The sequence below is a fragment of the Myxine glutinosa genome, chromosome 1 (assembly GCF_964187855.1).
Source record: "Myxine glutinosa chromosome 1, kmMyxGlut1.1, whole genome shotgun sequence".
NCBI lineage: Eukaryota > Metazoa > Chordata > Myxini > Myxiniformes > Myxinidae > Myxine > Myxine glutinosa.
The window spans coordinates 342,001,948-342,027,332 of record NC_136261.1 but is presented as its reverse complement, the minus strand read 5'-3'; the positions used below and the strand labels follow the sequence as shown (position 1 = coordinate 342,027,332).

The 25,385-nt window shown below is 43.0% G+C and overlaps 1 protein-coding gene across 1 annotated transcript in view; it reads left to right on the top strand.

The window, feature by feature from the left end:
* FAF2 (Fas associated factor family member 2) overlaps window positions 1–25,385 on the top strand; it is a 60,570-nt gene that overhangs the window by 21,325 nt on the left and 13,860 nt on the right. The window contains exons 5-7 of the mRNA XM_068098184.2: window positions 13,135–13,273; window positions 19,607–19,692; window positions 22,875–22,966. Of these exons, the coding sequence (XP_067954285.1) occupies window positions 13,135–13,273; window positions 19,607–19,692; window positions 22,875–22,966 (317 nt within the window). The remainder of the gene's footprint in view (window positions 1–13,134; window positions 13,274–19,606; window positions 19,693–22,874; window positions 22,967–25,385) is intronic.

The following is a 25,385-nucleotide window of genomic DNA, read 5'->3' as shown; positions in this document are numbered from 1 at the left end:
AAGGAAGTAGGCTATGGGGTGAAAAGACTGGGAAAACAGAGAACGAAAGTTATTGGTTTCACAAACGACGGACCGCTGAGAGAAAAACAAAGCCTCAAGGTTGTACAGTGTTCACTGTACAAGGCCTCAAGACACGACACGAATTAACACGATTTTCAATACAGGTATGAAAGATTTGCACCGAAAATCTTCGTCGGGACAATATACGTACATACACCATAAAATAAATACAGTTAACGAAAATACAAATGGGAACAATTACTTAACTTCGATTTCGATGGAGAGCGTGTGGAGCTGCGAATAAACGAACCCTCGCCAGCAAGACCGGAAACGGAAGTCCCAAAAAAGTTTGCAAAAAAGCACCTAAAGGACTCTCAGACTGTGAGAAACTAGATTCTGTATTGTATATACTAGGGCATGCCCGTACTATATATATGCCCGTACTATATATCTATCTAAAATTATATCCCCCCCCTCTATTTACATGAAATGGTTTGGTCCATTCGCAACGCCAAAGCGAACGGCGAACGGCTTGCGAGTACAGTGACAATGCCCCCCCTCTATTTACATGAATGGTTTGGTCCATTCGCAACGACCACAGAACCCCCCCCCCTCTATTTACATGCAATGGTTTGGTCCAAAGCGAACGGCTTCCGGAGTTTGGTAAAGAAATCGCCATCGCGTGCACAAACGCGCAGGAAAGCGAATGAATCGCAAATTCGTTTTTATTAGTTGTAAAACATAGTTTAACGCCAACATAGTTTGCAAACGTGAAATAAATGAATACGCTCTCAAATGTGCCATCCGAGGCAGAGTGTGCCCGCCACGTTCGGCACACGCGATCGTTCGCTGCTCTCTGATTGGTTGAATCGTTTTTTGGACATAGCTCGGTAAGTAATTGTCCGATTAATATGAAACCTTGAAAAGGCACATCCTCGGGTCCCCAGCAATATACCTGGCAAGTTAAAAGTATATCGGACCCGTGGTTGTCGAGAAACAGCGGTCACAGACAAACGTACAAACGTACAAACGTACAGACAGAGATTACTGGAATTATAGATAGATATCCAGTCACGTGAAAAAGTAAGTACACCCCATGTAAAATTTTGACTTTTTCAATATATTTCAACATATTTCAACATACAGCTATTTGGTCTTCATTTCAACAATATTGATAGATAAAGGTGATATAATATAACAAATATCATGAAACATTTACATTTTGTAGTCCATTGTATAATTTAAATAAACATAAACGCAAATTTCGCATGTGGAAAAAGTAAGTACACCCCTACATTTATCACTACTTCAAATACCTAAAATTAGAATCAGGTGCACCAGCTCAGGTGCTAATTATTAGAACATCGTTGGAGAGGATCTTGGAGGTACCTGTCTTATTTAAACCTCAGACATTTAGTTTGGTTTGCTCTTTGTTGTTGAAGTGTGTGGCGTCACCATGCCTAGATCAAAAGAGCTCTCTGAGGCCTTCAGAAAGAAGGTCATAGATGCCTACGAGTCTGGGAAGGGATTTAAAAAGATCTCCAAACAATTTGAAATCAATCATTCGACTGTCTGGAGGATCATCTACAAGTGGAGAAGATTCCAAACATCTGCCAACTTGTTCAGGCCAGGCCGCCCCAGCAAGTTCAGCCCGAGAGAAGACCGCAAGATGCTGAAAGAAGTCTCTGAGAACCCCAGAATTTCATCACGGGACCGACAGGTAGCTCTTGCTCCTGTTGATGTCAAATTGCACGAGTCTACCATCAGAAAGAGGCTGCACAAATTTGATCTACATGCAAAGTGTGCCAGGAGGAAACCTTTGCTGTCCAGAAACAACATCAGGGCAAGACTAAAGTTTGCCAATGAACACCGAGGCAAAGACCTGCACTTCTGGAACAATATGCTCTGGACAGATGAGTCAAAGGTAGAGCTATTTGGCCTCAGTACCAGAAGACATGTTTGGCGAAAACCAAAGACAGCATTTGACCACAAGAACCTGATACCAACTGTAAAGCATGGTGGTGGAAATATGGTTTGGGGCAGCTTTGCTGCATCAGTGCCTGGGCAGCTCACCATCATAGAATCCACTATGAATTCTTCATTGTACCAGAGGGTGCTTGAGGATAATGTGTGGCCATCTGTCGGAAAGTTGAAGCTCAACCGAAGGTTGACCTTGCAACATGACAATGACCCTAAATATACCAGTAAATCCACCAAGGAATGGCTGAAAAGAAAAATGGTGGGTTCTGGAATGGCCAAGTCATAGCCCGGATCTAAATCCCATCGAGATCTTGTGGGGGGATTTGAAACGAGCTGTACATGCAAGAAACCCCTCAAACATCACACAGCTGAAAGAATTCTGCATGGAGGAGTGGGCAAAAATTTCTCCCAGTCGATGTCAGAGACTGGTAGACAGTTATAAGAAACGCCTACTTTAGGTTGTTCCTGCCAAAGGGGGCAATACCACCTATTGGAGCCAAGGGTGTACTTACTTTTTCCACATGCGAAATTTGCATTTATGTTTATTTAAATTATACAATGGACTACAAAATGTAAATGTTTCATGATATTTCTTATACTATATCACCTTTATCTATCAATATTGTTGAAATGAAGATCAAATAGCTGTATGTTGAAATATGTTGAAAAAGTCAAAACTTTACATGGGGTGTACTTACTTTTTCACGTGACTATATATAAATATATTTATGCCGTGAAGCCGTATGGTTAATATATGCATTCATTATGTACTGTGTGAACGCCGGTTGAATCCTGCCTCTTAATTCTGTACGTCTATTAATTACGTACTGTTGGAATATACCTTTCGACCCATTCGACTGCTGAGATCTCTTCGACCTTTGACGACCATTAAGACCACAAAGACCCTGAAATATTCAAAAGACCCAGAGGACCCAAAAGTCGTCGGATACCCAAAAGATCCAAAAGACCGTGAAGATCCGTAAGTTCCTTTAGACCCATTAAACTTCAAGAACCCCAAGATCCAAAAGACCACTTTTACCTTTAAGACCCTTTCAATCCTTTAGACATATTTAGATCCCTTCACCGTTCCAACCTTTTTATACCTTTGAAACCTATACACTCCAGTCCCTTTTGACCCCTTAGATCCTAACACCATTAAGACGCCTTACTCCCTTCAGACTGATTGGACAGGTTGGACCTTATGGTGGAGCTTAAAAAATTTAAAATTTTTTTTTTTTATTGTTGAAGGTCTTACCCCCTTCATCTGTTCCATATAATATAGAAACACTGTATAAAAAGTTTGAGCACTAAACTATTATGTTTAGGGGTAGCTCAAGGGCCGCAAAGATTATGAAAATTATAAAAATTCAACGAATTACGAGTATATCAGACTATATCGTAATTTATTTTAAACAACACACTTGAACACAGTATTTATTTTTGAACACGTTAATAGTGAATTCTTTGTTCAGTTTCTGACAGTTCATAGTATCAGTCTGACAATGTCCAGCAAACCCCAAATTTATTATTTTCATGGCATCCCGGACAGTGTATGTTTTCTGCTATCAGGGTACATTCTGCGATGGTCCTCGACAACTTGCAGCAGGAATTGCAGCTGAGTTTCATCGCGGGTTATTAACCCACTCTACTCCTGAATGAGTGCCACTCCACGTTCAGCATAGTCATTGACAACTTTTAGAGAGTTGACTGTTTCTGCAGCCTGCTTGTAGTCGTCTGTCATCCCACAAGTCCGGATCAACCGCAAGAAATCCATCTGGAAGTTCCATCATTCGCAGAAGTTTCATTGACCTTGCTGTGACGAAATCTTCCAAGTTCTTGTCCTTGAATGAATCAAGAGCAACAGTGATTCGCTTGGAATGATCCTGATCTTGGTCTTCTTCATTCTTCATGGCACTCACCATCAGTCTCTTGGTTGCCGAACTGACCCGACTGTCGAAGAAAGCCAAGCTAACAAGTTCCTGTGACAAGTACCACACGTGATTGGAAAACTTGCGTGATGTTGACTTTGAGATGGCTGGATGGATTGATGAGTATTCAAGCAGTGACTTCAGCAGCAGCAGGTCACTGTAAGGAGCACCTGATGCTTGTGGTGCAGAGATCCAGGCTGTCAGGTAGACACATACTGTGAATACACACACATCATGTAATCCTCTCTTTTCTGCAGGAGTCAGTTTGAATTGAGCCTTGAACATCCAGATCTTGAGACAGTATATTACTTTGGAGATCCAGCGGGCGTGGTGCATTGCTCCGGGTGACATGAATCGCACTCCTCTGGCAGGAGCAGCACCGAGAAAGACAATCACAAGTTCCAAGAATTCTTTATAATCATCTCTTGGCTGACTCTGTTCAAGATGCTTGTTGGCATAATCGATAGTGCCTTGCTTTATGTCTTCCACTAGACTTGCCACATCATCAGCTGCAATCCCTGGTTCATACTTGGCCGTGTCTATGAATCCCCAGTATTCCTGGAAGCGTTTGAAGAGTGGAACCTCGGGAGAAGATTTGGCTCCCAATCCCATACACACTTGGAACACTGCACCAATTATCAATTCCATAATGTGATGCCTGCAAGCTAGTGACAAGAGCTCCTTCTCAAGCTTCTGCTCTAGGAGGACACAGGCACCAGCGATCCGACCAGTGTTTGAGCTGGTCGTGTCAAAACACATAGCTCGGATGCTGTCGGCTACGCCCCAGTCTTCAATGGCTCCAAAGACAGCAGCAGCCTGAGCCTCGCCTGTTCCAGATGGAAGCTTGGCAACTGTGAGTAGCTGAGAAACTCCTTTCCCTGAAACCAATTCTGGCAGGCGATCAACCTTCTCTTTTCCAATTAGATCAAGGATCAGTTTGCCGTCCCAGTGAACAACAAGGGGAACGTTACCCTGAAACTCCGCCTTTATATTTGCAGATCTCCGGACTCGGTGTTGTACTCTATGTCGGCGAATTGAGTCTCTGTTTAGAGCAAGTTCATCAATGTTCTGTCCCAAGCTTTTGGCAGTTTCTGCTATAACAAAAACGGCTTTGCGGTCTGACACTTTTGTGCGATCTAAAGCGGCTGCGAGTTCTTCAGTAACAGTTTTTCGCCCCTCTTTCTTTTTCATGTCTGAAATGTGATGCCTCCAGCAGCTCCCTCACTTGCATTGTCCCCAGTTTCCATCTTTTCACTATCTTCTGCTGAGCTGTTTTCAGATTCAGAACCAGATGAAATCAGTTCAGCTGTAGAAGCTGCTAACTGTTTCATTTGCTCCATTCGCTGTCACCTGGCAAGCATTTCCTCCTCTCTTTTGGACGCCGTTTTCTCCTTCGCAGCAAGCTTTACATCTACTCCAGCCAGCGACCCCCTTCTTCCCTTTTATCGCTGGGCTAACAAGAAATCCTTGTCTTGTAATACTGACGTATTGGTCAGAGCATCAGCATGAGCGACATCAAAAAGGTCTTCAAGCCTGGAAACAAAAGCCGACTCTCTCGCGAGTTGAGTTGGTGACGTTCGCGCTTTGTTCTTTTTCAGAAGACGCCATTCTTCAAATGTCTGCTCAAGCTTGGTTTGGCAGTTTTGATGAGCTCTCATCGGGATTCTAGCTTTCTTCCAAAAGTTAGCTATTTCCGTGATGGTAACATCCGACGATTGTCTTACGGTCTCCTTCAGATCGAGATGGTGATGTAGGAAGAATCCAAGAGCCATACGCAATGATGGCAACTTGCTGCCACTTAATTCAGTCACAGAGTCGCCAAGGAGATACAACTTGGTTTGAGATCTTGTTGCTTTTTCCACAGATGACATTTTCAATCAGATATGAATCTGAAAGAAATAGAACATAGCATTAAGAAATTAAGAATCAAGAAAATTCAAACAGTTCTATTAATAACTGAGCAGTGAGCACAATGCCTCAAGCAATTACACAAACATACTGCTGCAACAGTGTTGCAGCTGTTGCTTAGTCAGCATAGTCAGTCCATTGAGTCCAAACAGTAAACAAGTCTGAACATGTCTGGAATATAAATTCATGGAAAATTTGCATTATCAATTTATCAGCAAAACAATGGGGTTCGGATGATTGGTTGGATAAATAGATATTGTTACAGACACGACTTTGATGTTAAAGTGGGCCGAGCGGAATGGCCGTCGTGTCCGCACAAATTACCCGACTATACTCGACGTTGACGAAGTCGCGCGATGCTGGCTCAATAAGAAAAAGAAGACACCCGGCTGGATTACAATAACACAATACGACACCAGGGGTTCAGTTCTCAAGACCTCCGGAGGAGGTTATATTAAGGCGGAAGGTTAGATTACAACTACAAGAGGGACAGCATAGAAAGACAAGCACTTAGACACAATCTTATATTATTCCCAACAGACGACAGATAAACGGGACAAAGCAGACTCACACGGGGATTGATGGAAAGGACAGGCGGGTAGCGATGGCTCCAGGTGCACCTGGGCTCAAAGGTCAGAATCGACTCGGTCCGGTCCAGAGATGCGGGGAGGTCGCAGCGCTCGGATGGCGTCTTGTCTGCTCAAGCTGGGGGTGCATCTCTCTCAGCGCTCGCAGGTGGCTTTCCTTCTCCAAGCTGGGTGCGCATCTCTCTCAGCGCTCGCAGGTGGCTTTCCTTCTCCAAGCTGGGTGCGCATCTGACTCAGCGCTCGCAGGTGGCTTTCCTTCTCCAAGCTGGGTGCGCATCTGACTCAGCGCTCGCAGGTGGCTTTCCTTCTCCAAGCTGGGTGCGCATCTGACGTCACATCCGGCGCGGGGCCGCGTATATCCGGCGGGGAGTGACACGCCCTCGGCTCGTTAGCTCCGCCTCGTGGAATCGGCACGTTGCTTCTCATTGGGTGCGTGCGGGGGGTTTACCAGGCTCCGCCCTTGACGAGGAGCTGACAAGGAGCCCCTTCGTGGTAACCCCGTGGAGCGCATGGTCTATGGCGCTAATCGAGCCGGTGTGAGGACGCATCCTCCCCCGCTCCGCCGCCATCTCCTCTGTTGTTGTTGTAATTGTTGGGGAAGAAGATGGAAGGAGGTATGGGAAAGGTCCTAAACTCACTACTGATGCCATATAATCACATTCTGGTGCAACGAAGAGTCATAATTAATGGAGACGAGGCCTTAACTGACATAGAATAAGAATAACTAGGAAGATGTCCGAAAGTTGTCTACGTGTGGTGCGGTGGACCTGGGCACGACATTTAATGGGGGAATAAGGGGAAGGTCGGCTCTACTGATTGTTATTTACATGCAATGGGACTAGGGAATGGGGGATCGGGGAAAGTTGGGGAGTATTGGAGAAAATAGGGGAATATTTACAAGCGGATATGGAGGCCAAATTCCATATTCGCAACAATATGAACCAGTTGAACCACAATGATTATGCTTCTATAATCTGTGATAATATTATACCATGTTTATACACCCATTGTGTCTGTGATTCTCTGCAAAGCCTGTGATAACTTCGTTTTTATTTTCAAATAGTGTTCTGTGATACACCTATGTACAGTGTTTACTTTTAGATACTATGGTGATAAGCGTTCCCAGGTCAGCGCAACATCTCATTTTAGCATTTATTGTCTAGCAGACTCTAGCTCAACGAACATTTTACTCTTTTATTATAACAGATATTGTGTATGTACAATGTACATATTACTACTGTAATTATTTATTTAATGGAGCACAGAGTTTTATAACTTAAAGGTTTTATCTGTGTTCCCAGTAATTAATTTTACCACAATGATTGCATGTTGTGTGTATGATGATAGGAGAGAGTGTCAATTTACTTAGTAGTTAAAATTGGGTTCTTAATTTATCAACGGAATTAATCTATTATCGGTAGTATGCGAAATAAAAGGGCGGCCGCAGCTTTGGGGTATCAGAAACTTTACCATCATTGAGCTACCCCTAAATATTGTTCACTTGTGCTCATATTTTGCCTGCATTCTTATTTCATATATAGGAACACATTGAGAGGGTAAGAGGATCATATTTCAAAAGTTCAAAAATAAGCTCCACCCTGTTAGACCTGTGTTACGTGTTCCTCTACGATCTCCTGGTCTCGTTACACCTCCGAACCCGAGAGGGGCCACGGCAGAAAAATATGTTACTCTGTGTTAGAAATCAATAGTGAAACCACACCAATGATTATTATAAATGAACAAATAATATATTGAAAATCACACAGGAATAACAGTACAACAAATGGCAATTAAGAGTGCACTCTATGTACCATCAATAAAAAACCACCGTTTAGAGGCCATTTTTCCCCGCAAAGCGGGGGTTGGCCTTTTCGGGGACCGTGGTTGTTGTTGTTTTTTTGGTCCCCTTTTTGAAGCAATGTTTTACGGCCGGATGCCCTTCCTGCCGCCAACCCTGTTTGTCGCCTTTTACGACAAACAGGGAATTACCAGTGAACGGGTCCTCAATTTGCCGACCTCGGAAGGATGACAGGCTGAGTCAACCCCCCTGGCGTTAATTCAGCGATCGACCGGGATTCGAACCCAGGATCCTTGGATCCTAAGCTGGCATCCCAGCCGCTAGCCCAACACCAACACTATGTACCATCAATAAAGTCGGATAACTCACTGCGCTCCCAGCGAGTGAAACTGACACTCCTCAATGTCTCTAACCTTTTCCAAGGCGAATGTGATTCGCTCCAGCGGTCACTAGAACGATATCCAGTTGAAGCCCGAATCTCGCTCTCCAGTCGATATTCGAATCGCGTTCAGTTGACAATGGTGATCGCCCCGCCGAAACTGTACAACGGCGCCCTTCAGAGGGGCACCTTCACCGCTCACTCAACGAACCGCAATGTAATTGGAGACGAAGCGGTCACACACACACATCCCCGACAAACGGTAGGATGTTGGGGTGAAGATGACGCGAGGCAAAACCTTTGTAGGTGTCCGAAGCACAGTGTTCAAAATGGCCGACGGCTCTTACTTGAGCCGATGCGACTAGGCGAGGATTCGTCGAAATCTCAGCACCCAAATCTGACTACGCCGATTTTCCACTCCAGCGATAATTCCTATCGCCGTATGTCCCTTCAAGGAACTCAAAATTCCCTCGCGACTTTCGGTAGACCAGCCTCGCTATGGAGCCTTGACGTCACGCGTCTTCTCCAACTTTGCTCGCGCCGCCTCCTCCTCTTCACCTCCTCGTCTTCCGGTTCGGTTTCCTGTATCATTTTAAGTTAACCTTTTTAACTTTAGATAGCTGTTCCTGAATAATAAACCTTTTGAGAATAATAATAGTACATAATATCAGAAATATGTCCAGTGGGTGAAAACCACAACAGCGGAAGTGACGAATCCGTAACAACCTGTGACCATTTAGACTTTAGAGCTTTGCACCACTTGAACCTTTTTTGATTACAAATAAAAAATATCACCAATATTACAAATAAATGTGTATTAAAGAAATGTTTGTATTTTGATTGAGTGTAAATCATGACATCACAGCAACTCAAATTCACTCACGTCATTATCCTCAGTTAAAACAAGAACGTGCCTCATATAGACACATATGTACATATACATATAGACACACATACATAAATCAGGGGTGATTATGGGGTCTTTGGCCCCTCTTGATGTAATTTTTGAGTCACACGTAGTGCGAAATAATATCGAGACCATGAATGAAAAACAAGTCCACTTATAAAGGAAAGAGGAGAAGAAGAACAGAACACTGTAATTTACGAACCAGAAACTAGTGCACCTCGTGTTGCAGAGTAGAGAACATACATTGCAGTCCAAAGTGTCATGGAATGTTTGGTATGTTAAGGATATAATATGGCAAACGTCATGGTAAGAGGCCTGAAGCAGCATGCCGTGTAATAAAATGCACACACGGACAAAATGATTATTTCTCCATGTCATTTACTTGAACATATTGCCGAGAAAAACAAGTGGTCACTTTTTTTTTTGCAAACTAAGTCGAGGCTCGTGTAAGAGCTAACACATGGAACATATAATAAAGGAAGTGGGAGACAGGGGGAGAGAGAGGGAAGCACAACAACAGTAGAGAACAGGGACATCAGGAGATCTGTGGAAGAGAAAGGGCTGGGGTCGGGTTCATGGGATAAACAAGATGGACACTGTAGGGACTTTCAGGAAAGAAAACGGAATTTTGAAGGATGTGGAGTTGGTGTGGATTAACAGGGTAATAAAAGATCAAGGTTTTGGATGGGGGAAGATAAGAGATGGTGGTGAACAGCTGTTTTGAAGACCTGGAGGGAGGAGTGGAATTGAAGAGAGTGTGGGAGTTTGTAGTCCGGCAGCTAAGCTAAATATAGCATAACAATTGTGCATTTTGTGAGGAAAGCACCAAATTTGGCACACTAGTAGACTATCATATTATGAAAAGATCTGGATATTGGGCCATCTCATATTCAGAGATTTGATTTTTGCAAGATTTGCAGATTTTGCAGATTTTCAAGCTGAGATTGCAACGCCAGGGACGGCCGACTCCTTCCTGTGAGCTGCCCACGTCACCCGCACAATAAGAGCTCATCAAATCACTGCAGCGGCACTGCACATCCTGCAACACCATGCGTATGAACGCCACTGTATGACATATGCTGATGATGCAGAAGACCTGCCTGAGTTCGAAGACTGGTATCACCAGAGAGGAGAAGACATTCCCAACTTTCAGTACTGGGCAACTGTGCTGGAACTAGAGATGTTGGTACTGGTCTACGTGCGTTCTCTGCGGCAGGCTTCATTCACGATGTACCTTGATGCCCTGACGGAACTGGTCCCATGGTTCCATGCCTTAGACCACACACACTATGCCAGGTGGGTCCCTGTTCACCTGAGGGACATGGTTGCACTCCCAATGAAGCACCCAGATGTAGCCAGAGAATTCAGGACTGGCAACTTCACTGTACAGAAGACGAAGAAGGTGTTCTCTTCGATCCCAAACGAATCGAAATCTTGCAAAAATCAAATCTCTGAATCTGAGATGGCCCAATATCCAGATCTTTTCATAATATGATAGTCTACTAGTGTGCCAAATTTGGTGCTTTCCTCACACAATGCACAATTGTTATGCTAAGTTGCCCCACTATTGTTCCATAGATAGGAAAAAAGAGGAATGAATGAAAGATTGAAGGTGAGCAGAGAGTCTCGGTTTTGGAAGTTTCACCAGAAGAGGGTTGCTGACAGATCTTGTGCTTCCTGCGGGAATATTTGTGGGACAGAGGTCAGACAGAGCTAGGGGAGCTAGGCCGTAGAGGAGTCGGTAGAAGATAGAATCATTTTAGCTGTGTGATCTAAAATAAAGATAGCGGGACATTTGGGCCGACCAAGTGAATTCGCACCCTCGTCGATTCAACACTATTTCTCTAAGATTAGCAAAAAATACATGTGAAGATTGTTGTTAATTTTTTTGACAAAATATACAAATCCAGTTTTTATGTAACATACATTTTTAATGGTTAATAACCATTTACTGTAAAGTTTGAAACTTCAGCTTAACACCGGTAAATGTTGTTTATAGCAGGTAAAATGTTTGACAGCAAGAAATGACTTTGCTTCATTTTTTGGGGGGAATTGATCGCAATCGACTCTCAACCCTCAATTAATATTCTATGTGTTATTATACGTTCAAAAATCCCTTTCATCTCCTATTTCTGAAAATGTAAACTTTTCCCTGAACTTCTAATTTATTTTTTTTGTGCATGGGCCCCGTGATGGCCTGGGCCCTTGCTCGGTGCCTGGCTGCTCATTCCTCCCCCCCCCAACCCCCACCCCCCCTGATGTACATATATGCATATGTATACTTGCGAGGTACCCTTGCTATGCACGGTTGAGGCCAAATGCAACAACGAATGCTAAACCATGAACCAATAAATTTTACATTCCTGTGACACCTTCAGTCGAACGTCGAGCATTGACAGCCGGTTCGTGAATGACTTGGCGGAAAAAACGTACTTCAGCTGAATGCTTCTATACCCGGTCAATGGCGAATCCACAGATGTCACAGGTAGAAACCCTCACATTTCCTCATCCTGGTTTGAACGCAATCTCTCCATATTTTCATTCCCAACAGCATCATTCCAATCACAAATTAATACTATTCCATTAATATAACAAAATACAATGTTGCAAACACTCATGAGGTAAACGTATATGAACACCATTCTAACGTGATAACCAATACAGATGAATCTGCCGACAGGTCATGGCAGATACGTAACACCTCCTACGGATGGAAAATCAAAATCGTAATTGTATTTAGATATTATCAAATCAGCGAATGTTTATGCCGAACTCGTGATTGCACCCGGAGACGGAGCAGTTTCATATGGATCAAATCTCAAAATCCTAATTGTATTGAGGAATTTTTGAAACCACCCTAGGACACCCGCTGGGACTCCAAAATGTTCCATAGAAGGTATGGCGGTGATAGCCCCGAAATTGAGGGAGTAGTTCGGGGATGGGCTGATACTCCTGCTTTATAATATATTGGGCCTGGCTAGATAGCTTGAGGTATGCAGACTCACAATTGATCTGTTTAACCTGGTTTCGAATTTCAGCAAACCTGTCTGTGTCTGCTACCATCGTTGTTCATGGATGTTGAAGATGCCAGGGTGTCTTATGCTAAGAGTCGGCAAATTATCTTCAGCAAAAAGATATACCACTTATCATCATTCTTGCCAAGAGACTCCTTCGGCCGCACCAGTGCTTTGTTAGGAGCGTGGTACGTTGACGATTCTGGTGGTAGCTGAATCAACTTGTTCAACATCACTTATGAACCATGGTGTACCCTATATTACTACATCTCCTGTTGTTGCTGCTCCTGAACTACAGCTGTCTTTCAAATATAGAAAATGTGCAGGAATTTGAACAAGATGAAATGCCCTTGAGGCAAGCTGCCTTTCTTTGAAGTACGTTGCCACATTTATTTTTCTTTTTGAAATCGTCCTTTGAAATCAGGTTGAGACCTCAACCCACCCCTTCCTTCACCCAAATTGTAGTTGTTTAAGATGTTGTGCATTTAAAGCAATAAATTCAAGTACAGTACTTCGTTTTTGGCTGATTCCTGTGATGTAATCATGGAAAGCCTCAAGTTAAAAATATTATTAACATGTTAAAATTATTGATTATGCTTTTGACTTGTGAATTCATTACCACGTGCTGAGCAGGTTAGCTCTACGAATGCTACGCCCAGATCCCCGAGCGCAGGTGACAGACCCCGTGGGTGACGTCTCCTCATTCATCCAGTACTTTGAGGAACAATATGACCAGCAGCATCCTGTGTTTTATCACGGATCTTACAGTCAGGTAACACAGCTGCCAACCCTTTATTGGTCCCACTTATTTGTGATTATCTTTTTTCTCCTTCTTTCCTTTCTGTTCTGTTTCCTCCCTCCCCCTCTTGCTCATTTGTCCTTTTCCCCTCCTCATTTGGTCTTTGCCTCTTCCTCTTTTTTTTTTTTCATCCCCACCTCTTCATTCATTCATATTCACCGCTTGTCATTCGCTCCTCTTTTATCATGACCCTCCCCTCTTTTGTCATTACCCTCCCCTCTTTTGTCATTACCCTCCCCTCTTTTTCCGTTACCTCCCCTCTTTTGCCATTATCCTCCCCTCTTTTTCCATTACCTCCCCTCTTTTTCCTTTACCTCCCCGCTTTTTCCTTTACCTCCCCTCTTTTTCCTTTACCTCCCCTCTTTTGCCTTCACCTCCCCTCCCCTCTTTTGCCTTCACCTCCCCTCCCCTCTTTTGCCTTCACCTCCCCTCTTTTGCTTTCACCTCCCCTCTTTTGCCATTTCCCACACCTCTTTTATTCTTTCTCACTCTATTTGTCCTTTCCACAACCACTCTTGCCAATGTTTAACATCTATAAATTTTGATCTTTACCTACCTGTAAATAAATGCAATTGTGAGTTGGTTGTCTTCCTTCTGCCATTCTTGTGCACTTGAATATTTGGGAATTTGTATCATAGGTTTATCTGTAAGTTCTTAATTCGTAGTGATCTGGCTTATCCAAAATACCTTGCACCATCCAAGAATAAATCAGCAATTTGCTTCCCTTTATGCTTACTCGTTTGCATCTCTGTGAAACGGACAGTCAGAAGATCTAATCTTCAATAAAATTAAATGGCCACTATCTTTTAATCCACATTCGACTGTTATTGGCTTCATGTTACAAATATCATACATAGCTTATATTTCAAGATTTTGACAATAAGCCCTTCTGCCTCATTTGTCAATAATTAATTAACAGGATATCGCAAATCACTCAACACATTTCCATCGAGTTACATGGGGAGGAGGAAATCCAGACTCTGTGTCCTCTGCTAGGGAAATTACTTCCTGGTCCTGTACAAGAAACGTAAACTTTCATTGATTATGAAGCTATTGAGTGCAGACATACTAGAAATGGACAGTGTGGAATTACCCCAGTTCACGCTAGGTGCACATGTACCGTGTACTCACTCAGTTTATGTATGTGTGCAGTCTGTACTGTTTGCAACAATTAAAGATCCTCACGTATATCATAGGGGTTCAGAGATTAGGTTTTGAGTTTGGAGTGACCCATCCAAAAAAAGTGAACTATCCCAATATCAACAAGTCATCTTGTCTGAAATATGGCATGCAGACTGGCTTTCTGCCTCGTGATGACTGGACCAACTCTTGACTGTGGTAAGGGAAGTGGGAGGATTTGTCTCTGATGTGTCGTGAGGTCACAGCCTTCCCTGATTTACAATGCTCTGTGAACCACAATTTTAAAGTCTCCATTCTGAAAATTTCAGGGCTTGAAGAGCATGCATGGCGATCCAAATATCTGAAATCTAAAAAGGGGGCAGGAGGGTCGGGGTGGGATTTGGGGAGGTGTTTTGTGTATGGTTCAGTCAAAGGCCACAGAACAAATCGCAGTCAAAAAAGGAAGAAGTTAAATCTCAGAAAAAACATAGAGCAAAACATTTATTTCTCTCTGAGCAATGCATGAGCCCTTAACGTGCTTTTGTGTTCTAAAGCTGCCCACCCTTCAAGAACCCTCCTTGGGAAGTCATAACACTGTCCTGCTATCTCACCGTAAGAGTTCTGGCTGCACTCCTGCGATTCAATTTTCTATCTGGACCTTTACATGATGGCCCATGTCACGTTAGCTGAGCCCTTTCCTTTCGAAGGCAACTTGGACAAATATATTCTGCCCAGGAGAGTGATAAGACAGTTGCAAACCAACAAGCTTTGCACTTTATGAACAATGACACCGACCACATGTTATTTTCCCATCACACAGACGATTTACTTTTAAAATAAGGGCCAGATCCCTGGGCGCTCACCTGATGGAATAAAGCAGTATAATACGCCGAATAAAGGTATTTTAACAGTATCGCTGTAATTTTAACCAATTTCAATGGTTGCTAGAAGACAGGGCAGCATGGAGAATCGTACTAAAGAAATCATAAGATTTTAGACAAACAAAAAATACCGATGTGTTTTCTCTTTATGTCTTTGTGTTTATGTGTTGCTCTTATACGAGCCTCGACTTTGTATACACAAAACAAACAAACAAAAAAGTTGTGTGTGAGTGCGTTAACAACAATAAACTTCTGGAATTTTTTATATGACCTTTAAAATCATTATTTTATTTCAATTGAATTATATACAGAGACATGACAGAAGTAAATAGACACCTTAAATTTAATCATTTCTTCTGCATAGCGCAGTTTTACTCAGTGATTTGTACTAATATTGGACTTTTTTGCAGAAACGAGTTCCTTGTATGACAATTAACTATGCCTCGTGTTACGTGCTCCCCGACCCCCTGGTCACGGTGTACCTCCGAGCCCCGAGAGGAGTCACGTCAGAGAAAATGTGTTATTCTGTATGTCAAAGATCAATGGTGAAGCCACACCAATTGTTACTCACAAACAAATATTGTATTAAGATCACACAAGAATAACAATACAACAATAAGATGAATCAAAAGTTAAAGTACAATCAATATTCTATGATGGTACCATCAGTGTTATAATATATAACTCACTGTGCTCCAAGTGAGTGAAACCAGAACATCCCCAATGCCTCTTATTCCCGGCTTCAAGCCATAGTTGATTCGCTCCAGCGATCGCTAGAATGAGGTCCAATCAAAACCAGAATCCCGTGCGGATGGCAAGAACAGTCACACAGCCGAAGCTGTACAAAGGCGCCCTCAAGGCGACTGGGAAATCCAAAGGCGCTCTACAGGCGACTGAGAGATCACACCCTCGGGTATGGACGAAGTAACCTTCAAAAAGCCACGTCACACACACGCCCCAGATCGACGTCTGAATGCGGTGACAATGGTCGAAAAGAAACGAAACCGCGAGCGAAGCACAAGTCCTGCGGAGTCAAAATGGCCGACGACCCGCTCTTGAGACGTACCGGCCCGGCGCTAATTCTCCTCGGAATCCAACGCCCAAAACCTGACATGCAGGTTGATCGATCACAGCGATGACAACTCTGTCGCAGGAATTTCCTATCCTGGAAACCCGAAAGTTCGCTAGTGACTCGAGCTCGCCAACGTTCGTTTCAGAACTCGGAGCAACTCGGCTTTCTTGTCCGACTCGACTCGCTCCGCCTTCTTTCTTTCCTCTTCTTCCTCTTCATCGCCGTCCGGTTCCTGTTTCATTTTAAAACATTCCTTTTACCTTTTGACAATAATAATTGCTATTTCCCTCAAACAACAATAATAATAATACATGGAACCAGAAATGTCTCAAGTGGATGAAAGCCACCACAACAGAAGTGACGAATCCATAACACTTGAACCCAGGGAGCACACAAACTTTCTGATTTTCAAAGAGGACGAATTGTTGGCCATTTGGAAGGTGGACTCAGCCAGCGTCAGATAGCTCAGAACCTTGGCAACCCGCTTTTTACGGTCAATCGGGTGATTGTGCCATTCACCCACGAAGGCAAGGCCAACATTCAAACATCTTGCCGTTCTGGTCGACCTGGGCCCTCAGAAAGGTGTTTTTGAGCTGTCAAGCGATCAATTGAGAAAACATCCCGTTGCAAGGCAGCAGATGTTGCAGAGGAGGTCCAAGTTAGCTCAAGCACTGCCATGCAGTACCTTCATCAACGGGGCTACTATGGGAGAGCAGCTAGGAGAAAACCTCTTCTTAGACCAGCCAACATTCAAATGAGAAAGAAGTTGGCTGACGAGATGGCCAACAGACCCTTGGAGTTTTGGCAAACTGTCATTTTTTCAGACAGTGGACGCGTACAGGTCTGGAGACTTCCCAGTCCAGAGTTTTCTTTGAACCGATTGCAGCCAACTGTCAAACACGATAGTTTTTCAGTGATGGTGTAGGGGAGCAATCTGGAATAGCTGGTCGGTCAGACCTTGTTGAGTGTGTTGGCAACATCAACTCTACAATACACATTTCTATCCTTGGGATGGACTTCTCCTTGTCTTCTCCACTGGTCAGATGGTCAAAAAACAACACTGTTCATGGAAGATGGAGCGCCATGCCACACTGCAAAAAAGACCAAAGAATGGCAGGACAGAAATGGGATCAAGCGACTTCCATGGCCAAGTCAGTCTCCTGATATGAATCCATTGAACACCTCTGGGCCATATTGGATCGAGCTGTGCGGAAAAAGTCCAGGAAACTAACATCACGGGTAGAATTGCTAAACCTTTTGCGTGAAGCCTGGGCAGAAATACCACAATATAAAATTTCAGAACTCGTTAGTTCTATGCCTGAAAGAGTAAAAGCGTTGAAATCTACAAAATACAAATATATTTATTAAAATGGATCAAATGTACTTCAGAACTACTATATAAGAGAGGTGTGTGTGTGTGTGTGTGTGTGTGTGTGTGTGTGTGTGTGTGTGTGTGTGTGTGTGTGTGTGTGTGTGTGTGTGTGTGTGTGTGTGTGTCGCCATTTTTCTCAGAGATGGCTGAACGGATCTTCGTCAAACTTTCAAAAGTTCATCAGTGAGTGCCTGGGAGTGTTTTGGGCAAAAAAAAAAAAAAAAATTTGTTTTTTTGGATTTAACAAAAATCTATAGTGCCTAATCCTTTTTGATTGATGACAGTTATAATTATATACAAGTACACATTCACATAAATAAATACAAAACAATTCACAAACATTTGAACACAAATAAATCAAACAATTCTGGAAGTGTACGAAGTTGGTAGTAGAGCTTCTTCTTCTTCCTGAATGTCATTTATACTTTTTTTTTTTCTTTTTTTTTTTGTATACAAGATCGAGGCTCGTGAAAGAGCGAACATTAATCACACAGAAAGACAAACAGACACACAAAACAAATAACATCGGGAGCGGTAGACAAGATGGGGAGAGAGGGGGAAGGACACAAACGCAACATTTGAGAGCAGGGACCGAGAGACATGGAGACATCGAGAGAACTGTGGGAGGGAGAGGGCTTTGGGAGGGAGGCATGGGAAGGGGGGGGGGGGGGGTGTTGGGAGAGGTATAAAACATATGGACACTGCCAAGACTTCCAGGAAAGAAGTTGGTTAAATAGGAAGAAAAACAGCGTGTTGTAAAATACCACTGAGTAAAACACTGAAGGGGAAAGGTTATACATATTTAAATAATATTTAAACAGAACCGTGAACAATCTTATGTGCACAAAAATACCAACGGGGGGAGAGCCGAGAGGGACCACCACGAGTGTTTGAGAGGGACCGAGAGGGACCACCACGAGACCACCACGAGTACTTAACTCAGAAACGTGATGAACGGCACATTCAGCAGCAGATATTCAACGAAAAGGTAAAATTGTGATTTGACATTTGTGATGGATTCTGATTTGGATGTAATTGTGTTTCCATTATATTTGCCCTCATTTCAAATATGTTAATGTTTCTTTTTCGCTTGAGTAACGCCGGGAACTCCAGCTATAAACACTTATATACTTTACTCGGGGTACAAATACAAACACAACTTTGGCTGGGGGGTAACATAGGCTATGTGGCTGCGGCCTCATTCAGGGGTGTGGGGGACTGGGAGAAGAGCGTAAATTCTCTTTGTAAATGTGTACCTTTAGCGCCACCTGGTGATTGTGGCAGAGGGTATTACAATTTCCTTTTTTACCTGGACAACACTGAGGTTAAAGCACTCTTTGCACGGGTAAATTCTTCCTCCTTCCCTTCCCCCCCCCCCCCTCCTCCAAAACGGAGGAGCCTGTCAAAGCCCCCCCCCCCCAAAAAGATGTATATGTAGTATATCTTTCCCCTCCTACTACCTTCCCAACCCCATCCCCTGCCGCTTACCCCACTCCCTTCCTCAACCCTCCGTCTCCAGCCACCTCCTCCCCCTCAACCGGCAATGCCGGGTATTCCTAGTGTTCAACAAATAAATTTATTTAAAACCATGGTGTCTATTTACTTCTGTCATGTCTGTGTACTTAAACACTGTGCGGGGTAAGGTGTTCTATGAACTCCTTAGTGTTTTTCCTCCTCTTGATGGAGCAGTAGTTTTCATCTTTAAAAGGACAACTTTCTTAAAGTGTCAGGTGAATGCTCTTATGTCAGTAATCGTGAAACTAACAAACATCAGTTGCACATGCTTCTCCGTTAAAGGGTGAGGTGGTTGCTCATTTGCTTCTTTTTCGATGTGGAGCTTTGAGGTGCGCGCACTTGTGCAGGCACTGAACGATGCGAAGAGAGAGCTGCGCTTCCTGCTTGTTTACTTACATGCTGATGGGAACACAGACGCTGCGCTGTTCTGCAGGTTGGAAATTCTACCGGAGCAATATTTCATGTTTGTTCTTCATTTGCATGCATGCATTGATGGAAAACATTGTGCTCTGTCTGCTTCTTGCTTTGCTCACTGGTTTCTGGTTTTGCTGATTACTTCAGTGGATGGTTTGAGGAACATTTATTATGTATTGAATCTGTTGCGTGCAACTTTGGTTTTGGTGAATCAAATTATAAGAAGCATTTTGCATACTTTTAATCTTTGCATTTCCTTTACTGTAGTTTATCATCAATATCCCCACACTTTTTGAAAAAAAACGGGTGATATTGTAATTGACTCTGTCTGTCGCTCTCTGTCTGTCCGTCTGTCATGCAATCTCCTAAACGTTTGTACAGAAATTCACGGTAGTTATGATTACCACATGGCAAGAAGGTGCAAGAGCAGGACTTATTATTTTTAGCTCCACCCACCTGGGGCAGGTCAAATACCAAAAAATGCAATTATGGTCACATTTTAAATTAAACTTTGTACAGTGCATTCAGAAAGTATTCAGACCCCTTCACTTTTTTCACATTTTGTTATGTTGCAGCCTTATGCTGCAATCGTTTAAATTCATTTTTTTCCCTCATCAATCTACACTCAATACCCCATAATGACAAAGAGAAAATAGGATTTTAGAAAGTTTTGCAAATTTATTAAAAAGAAAAAACTGAAATATCACATTGACATAAGTATTCATACCCTTTGCTATGACACTTGAAATTTATCTCAGGTGCCTCCCATTGCTCTTGATCATCTTTGAGATGTTTCTACACCTTGATTGGAGTCCATCTGTGGTAAATTCAATTGATTGGACATGATTTGGAAAGGCACACACCTGTCTATGTAAGGTCTCACAGCTGACGATGCATATCAGAGCAAAAACCAAGCCATGAGGTCGAAGGAACTGCCTGCAGAGCTCAGACAGGATTGTGTCGAGGCACAGATCTGGGGAAGCCTACAGAAAAAAAATTCTGCTGCATTGAAGGTTCCCAAGAGCACAGTGGCCTCCATAATTCTTAAATGGAAGAAGTTTGGAACAACCAGGACTCTTCCTAGAGCTGGCCGCCCAGCCAAACTGAGCAATCGGGGGAGAAGGGCCTTGGAAAGAGAGGTGACCAAGAACCCGATGGTCACTCTGGCTGAGCTCCAGAGATCCTGTGTGGAGATGGGAGAAACTTCCAGAAGGACAACCATCACTGCCACACTCCACCGATCTGGGCTTTATGGCAGAGTGGTCATTTCACCAGGTTGGGACACATTGTGTGACATGAAAGTGAATTTTTTTTAATGGCAATGAATTACATCCTCTTGCACCTCAAAGGACAGAGTACATACATTGCTTTCATATTCCAAGAGATTTAGTGGAAAGCTTGTTGCAAAAAAAATGTAAGCATGTGCACATATTTGATCTGTGTGTGCACATATTATGCAGACTTAACGTGGACACCATATTTTTAACTTTTGCTCCTGTAAATTTTTATTGCATACGTATTTCTCTCTCTTCAGTCACTGTCACATAACATTATGGGAGGGGGTTATTGTAATTATAACCATTCAAAGAATGAAACCAGTGTTTTGAGGAAAAATGGATTTAAAAATCCATTTATTGTGGCTTTTTCAATAAAATTGAAACATTAACATGAAAGTTTCAACATCAATGGAAAAATTGCTTCAAAGGAAAACAAAATGTCTAATTTGCCTGTTCGCAAATTGTTGAACCTTTTATGCAACATTCATTTACAAAGAAAGGTCTAAAAATGATATTGTAATGTCAGTTAATCACTTTCATCAGGACGTCAGGAAGGGCATCCGGCCGTAAAACATTGCTTCAAAAAGGGCACCGAAAAACAACAACCACGGTTCCCGAAAAAGGCCAACCCCCGCTTTGCGGGGAAAAATGGCCTCTAAAGGTGGTTATTTTTTTTTATATATAGTTAATCACTTTCATCACGGTCTCTGACGGTTAACTGATTATTTAATCTGATTAAATCTGATTAAAGTTAGTGATGCCGCTACCACGGAAACGACCCAATATCATGCCAGGAAAGTCGTCTGATATCGAGTAGAGATGTTCGCGCGACGATCATTGCATTGGTTGATACCATTTCCGGATAAGGTGGGAATTTTATTCTTTAGATGATGAAATACTCTGACGTAAGAAAAATCAACAAGACACCCACGTGGCAAATATTCTTTTTATGAGTTTGTGAAAAAAAAAGAAGAAGGACGTTTCAGAAAAACTTCATACCATCATTCTCTGTATTAATCCCCTCAATTAAAGTAGTTAAACTTGCCTAGACCTACGAATATCATAAGGGCTCTTGATAACGGGCCGGTTCATCGATGTAACAAGGATTTTTATTGACACCATGCGTCGATGTTTCCCCACAATGGTGTTACATGATTTGTGCACTGACAGGACATGTAATGTTCAGACTTGTGCACACTCACATCTATGCCACTGACCTACTATTCATGAGTATTGCTGATTATTGTCTAAACGTTTTCTTCATGAAATGTAAATTTGAATCTATCACAGAAATAATGTCACACTTTGGTAACATTTTTTTGCCCTGGACACCAGTATGATTTTCCAATCTAAAATATAGTATTTCTCTCTAAAATTTTGTATTATTCATGAGATATACAAGCATACACACACCTTTTACCACAAACCAGTTTACATCAGAAAACATAGAATTTCTGTGATATTTTGTCCCTTTCATACATGAACTATACCCAAGTCAGTGTGACCCAACCTGGTGAAATGACCCATATGCAATCAACATTGGGGGATGCATGAATATATTTCACGATTTTTTTGGACTTGCCCCCAGTTTCATACTTCGGAGGATGCGCATGGGAGGAGGGAGGGGGGGGGCATTGGGTCACAGGGGTCAAAACAGTGAATTTTTTTTAACTCCAAATTTGATGTTGGGTATCCTGGTTGAACTTTATGCCTCTTTCAACTTTGCTTTAAGTGGGAAGCATCAGGATTTGCAGTGGCGCACCATCGATTTTGCTCTTGTTTTTAGCATGTTGGAACCGGCAATCGTGTTGGACAAGTTGTATCCAAAGTCTTAAAATGAGCAACAATAATTTATTTGTCAGTGATTTTAGCATGGATTTTCAATACCAATGTTTGATTTAAACTGATTGCTTGTTGTGTGCAGAGAAACACTGTGCTCTCCAGATGTAATCAATTTCATCAATGGTCGTGCGCTCTTCTGGGCCTGCTCTGTGAACAGGCCTGAAGGCTTCCGGGGTATGTTTACACTTGCTACATCGTGTGGCTCATCACTCCACTCACTATCTGCACTGTTTCTTCTCTGATTATTGCTTTGCATTTTGACAGTTCCACTTTTCCATGGGCGATACTCCTGTATAGAAGGGAAATCCTTTATTTGTAATCTATATAAGAGAGCTGTGTGTGTGTGTGTGTGTGTGTGTGTGTGTGTGTGTGTGTGTGTGTGTGTGTGTGTGTGTGTGTGTGTGTGTGTGTGTGTGTCGCCATTTTTCTCAGAGATGGCTGAACGGATCTTCGTCAAACTTTCAGAGGTTCATCAGTGAGTGTCTGGGAGTGTTCTAGGCAAAAAAAATTTTTTTTGTTTTTGGGGGATTAAAAAAAGAAAACTCGCTCTATAGTGCCGAAGCCTTTTTGATTAATGACAGCGATATACAAGTACACATTTGCATAAATAAATACAAAACAATTACCAGACATTTGAAAACAAATAAATCAAACGATGCCGGAAGCGGTCGAAGTTGGTAGTACGGCTTCTTCTTTTCCTGAACGTCATCATACTTAACTCAGAAACGTGATCAACGGTACATTCACCAGCATATATTCAACAAAAATGTAAAATGATGATTTGACATTTGTGATGGATTCTGATTTGGATGTAATTGCTTTGCCATTATATTTGCCCTCATTTCAAATATGTTAATGGTTCTTTTTCACTTGAGCAAAGCCGGGTACTCCAGCTATAAACGCCTGTGTACTTTACTCAGGGTACAAATACAAGTACAACATTGTCTGGGGGTAACATAGGCTATCTGGCCGCGGCCTCATGCGGGGGGTTGGGAGGGTGGAGGAGGGCATAAATTCTCCATGTAAATGTGTACGGTGTAGCACCACCTGGTGATGGTGGCAAAGGGTATTACAATTTCCTTTTTTACGTGGGCAACACTGAGGTTAAAGCAGTCTTTGCACAGGTAAATTCTTCCTCCTTCCCTTTCCCCCCTTCCCCAAAACAGAGGGGCCTGTCAAAGCCACCCCCCCCCCCGCCCCCAAGATGTATATGTAGTATATCTTTCCCGTCCCTCTCCCCTCCCCTCCCCCTTCCACTCCCCACACTCCCTTCCTCACCCTTTCCTCTCCTGCCTCCCCCCTCTTCCCCGCCCCCCCCCCCCCGGCCCCAGGCAAAGCCGGGTTCTCCTGCTAGTGACCCATACGGAGATTTTCGTCGTCAGAAAAACATGTCGCGATTATAGGGAATTGAGGTGCTATTTCGACATGCTGATTAGTGTCTGGCCCATTTAATCTGGATGTGGTGCAGTGCTAATGCGTCGTGACCATAATTATGTGAATTACTCCCATGGTAGTTTTTTATGGGGTATTTTGTGGAGGTTAGTTAGGTACAAAAGCTTGTAAGCACATTACTGTGATCAGTAAGGTGATCAGTATGATCTGCCAGGCAGGAGAAAGTCGGTCTATGTCGGTAAATACGAAAATAGCGTCCATTATTGCATTTTCCCATCGCCGTTCCCTCCTCGGAACCTCACGGAAAATACCGAAGTGCCGTCTTTACATTGCATGAAGTAAAGACATGATTTTGCTGCACACACATACAAAACCCGATAATGTGCGTTGGTCATGGTGACGTTCGTGACCACATCAATTTGAGACAAATAAGTCTTAACTAGGAACTTTTATGCAGGAGGAGGCCATTTGGCTCATCATGCTTGTGCTGCACTGCCGCCATTAAATAAATCAGGCTTTCAACCCGGTTTCACTAGGGAGGGGGAGGAGGAGTGAGTGAATGAATGAATGAATGATCGTTTTAAGGCCATTTTCCCCTGCTAGGGGTTAGCCTTGCTGGCCCCATGACGATCATGGTTCCCTGTTTGAGGCAATGTTTTTATGGCTGGATGCCCTTCCTGACGCCAACCTTTAGTCGCCTCTTACGATGCGCAGGGATACGGTGTACCTATTCTAAATCGGGGTGCACACCGGGATCATCCATCCCAACAAGCTGGTACTCAATTTACCGACCTCGGAAGGATGACAGGCTGAGTCAAGCCCCCTGGCATTAATTCAGCGATCGTCCGGGATTCAAACTCAGGATCCTAGGGTCCCAAGTCGGCACCCTAACCGCTAAGCAAACACCAGGCTAAAGGGGGAGGAGGAGTGGGGAGGAGAAAAGTGTGGAACGCACAGGAACTAGAGTGTTATAAATGCAATTAAAATAAATATTCTAAAACTCATTCGTTTATTACAACTTTCAACTTTCCCTTGTTCACTTGGCATGGTGTGTTTACTGACCTCTGCTTTGGAGAACATTACCAATTTTAACCTCCCCCAGTGATTTGCCATTAAAGCCGAGCCAAAATTGTTTCTTGCGTGCTATATCTGCAATAGCTGGTCACCACACCAAACGTGTTCTTACAGAATAATAAATAAA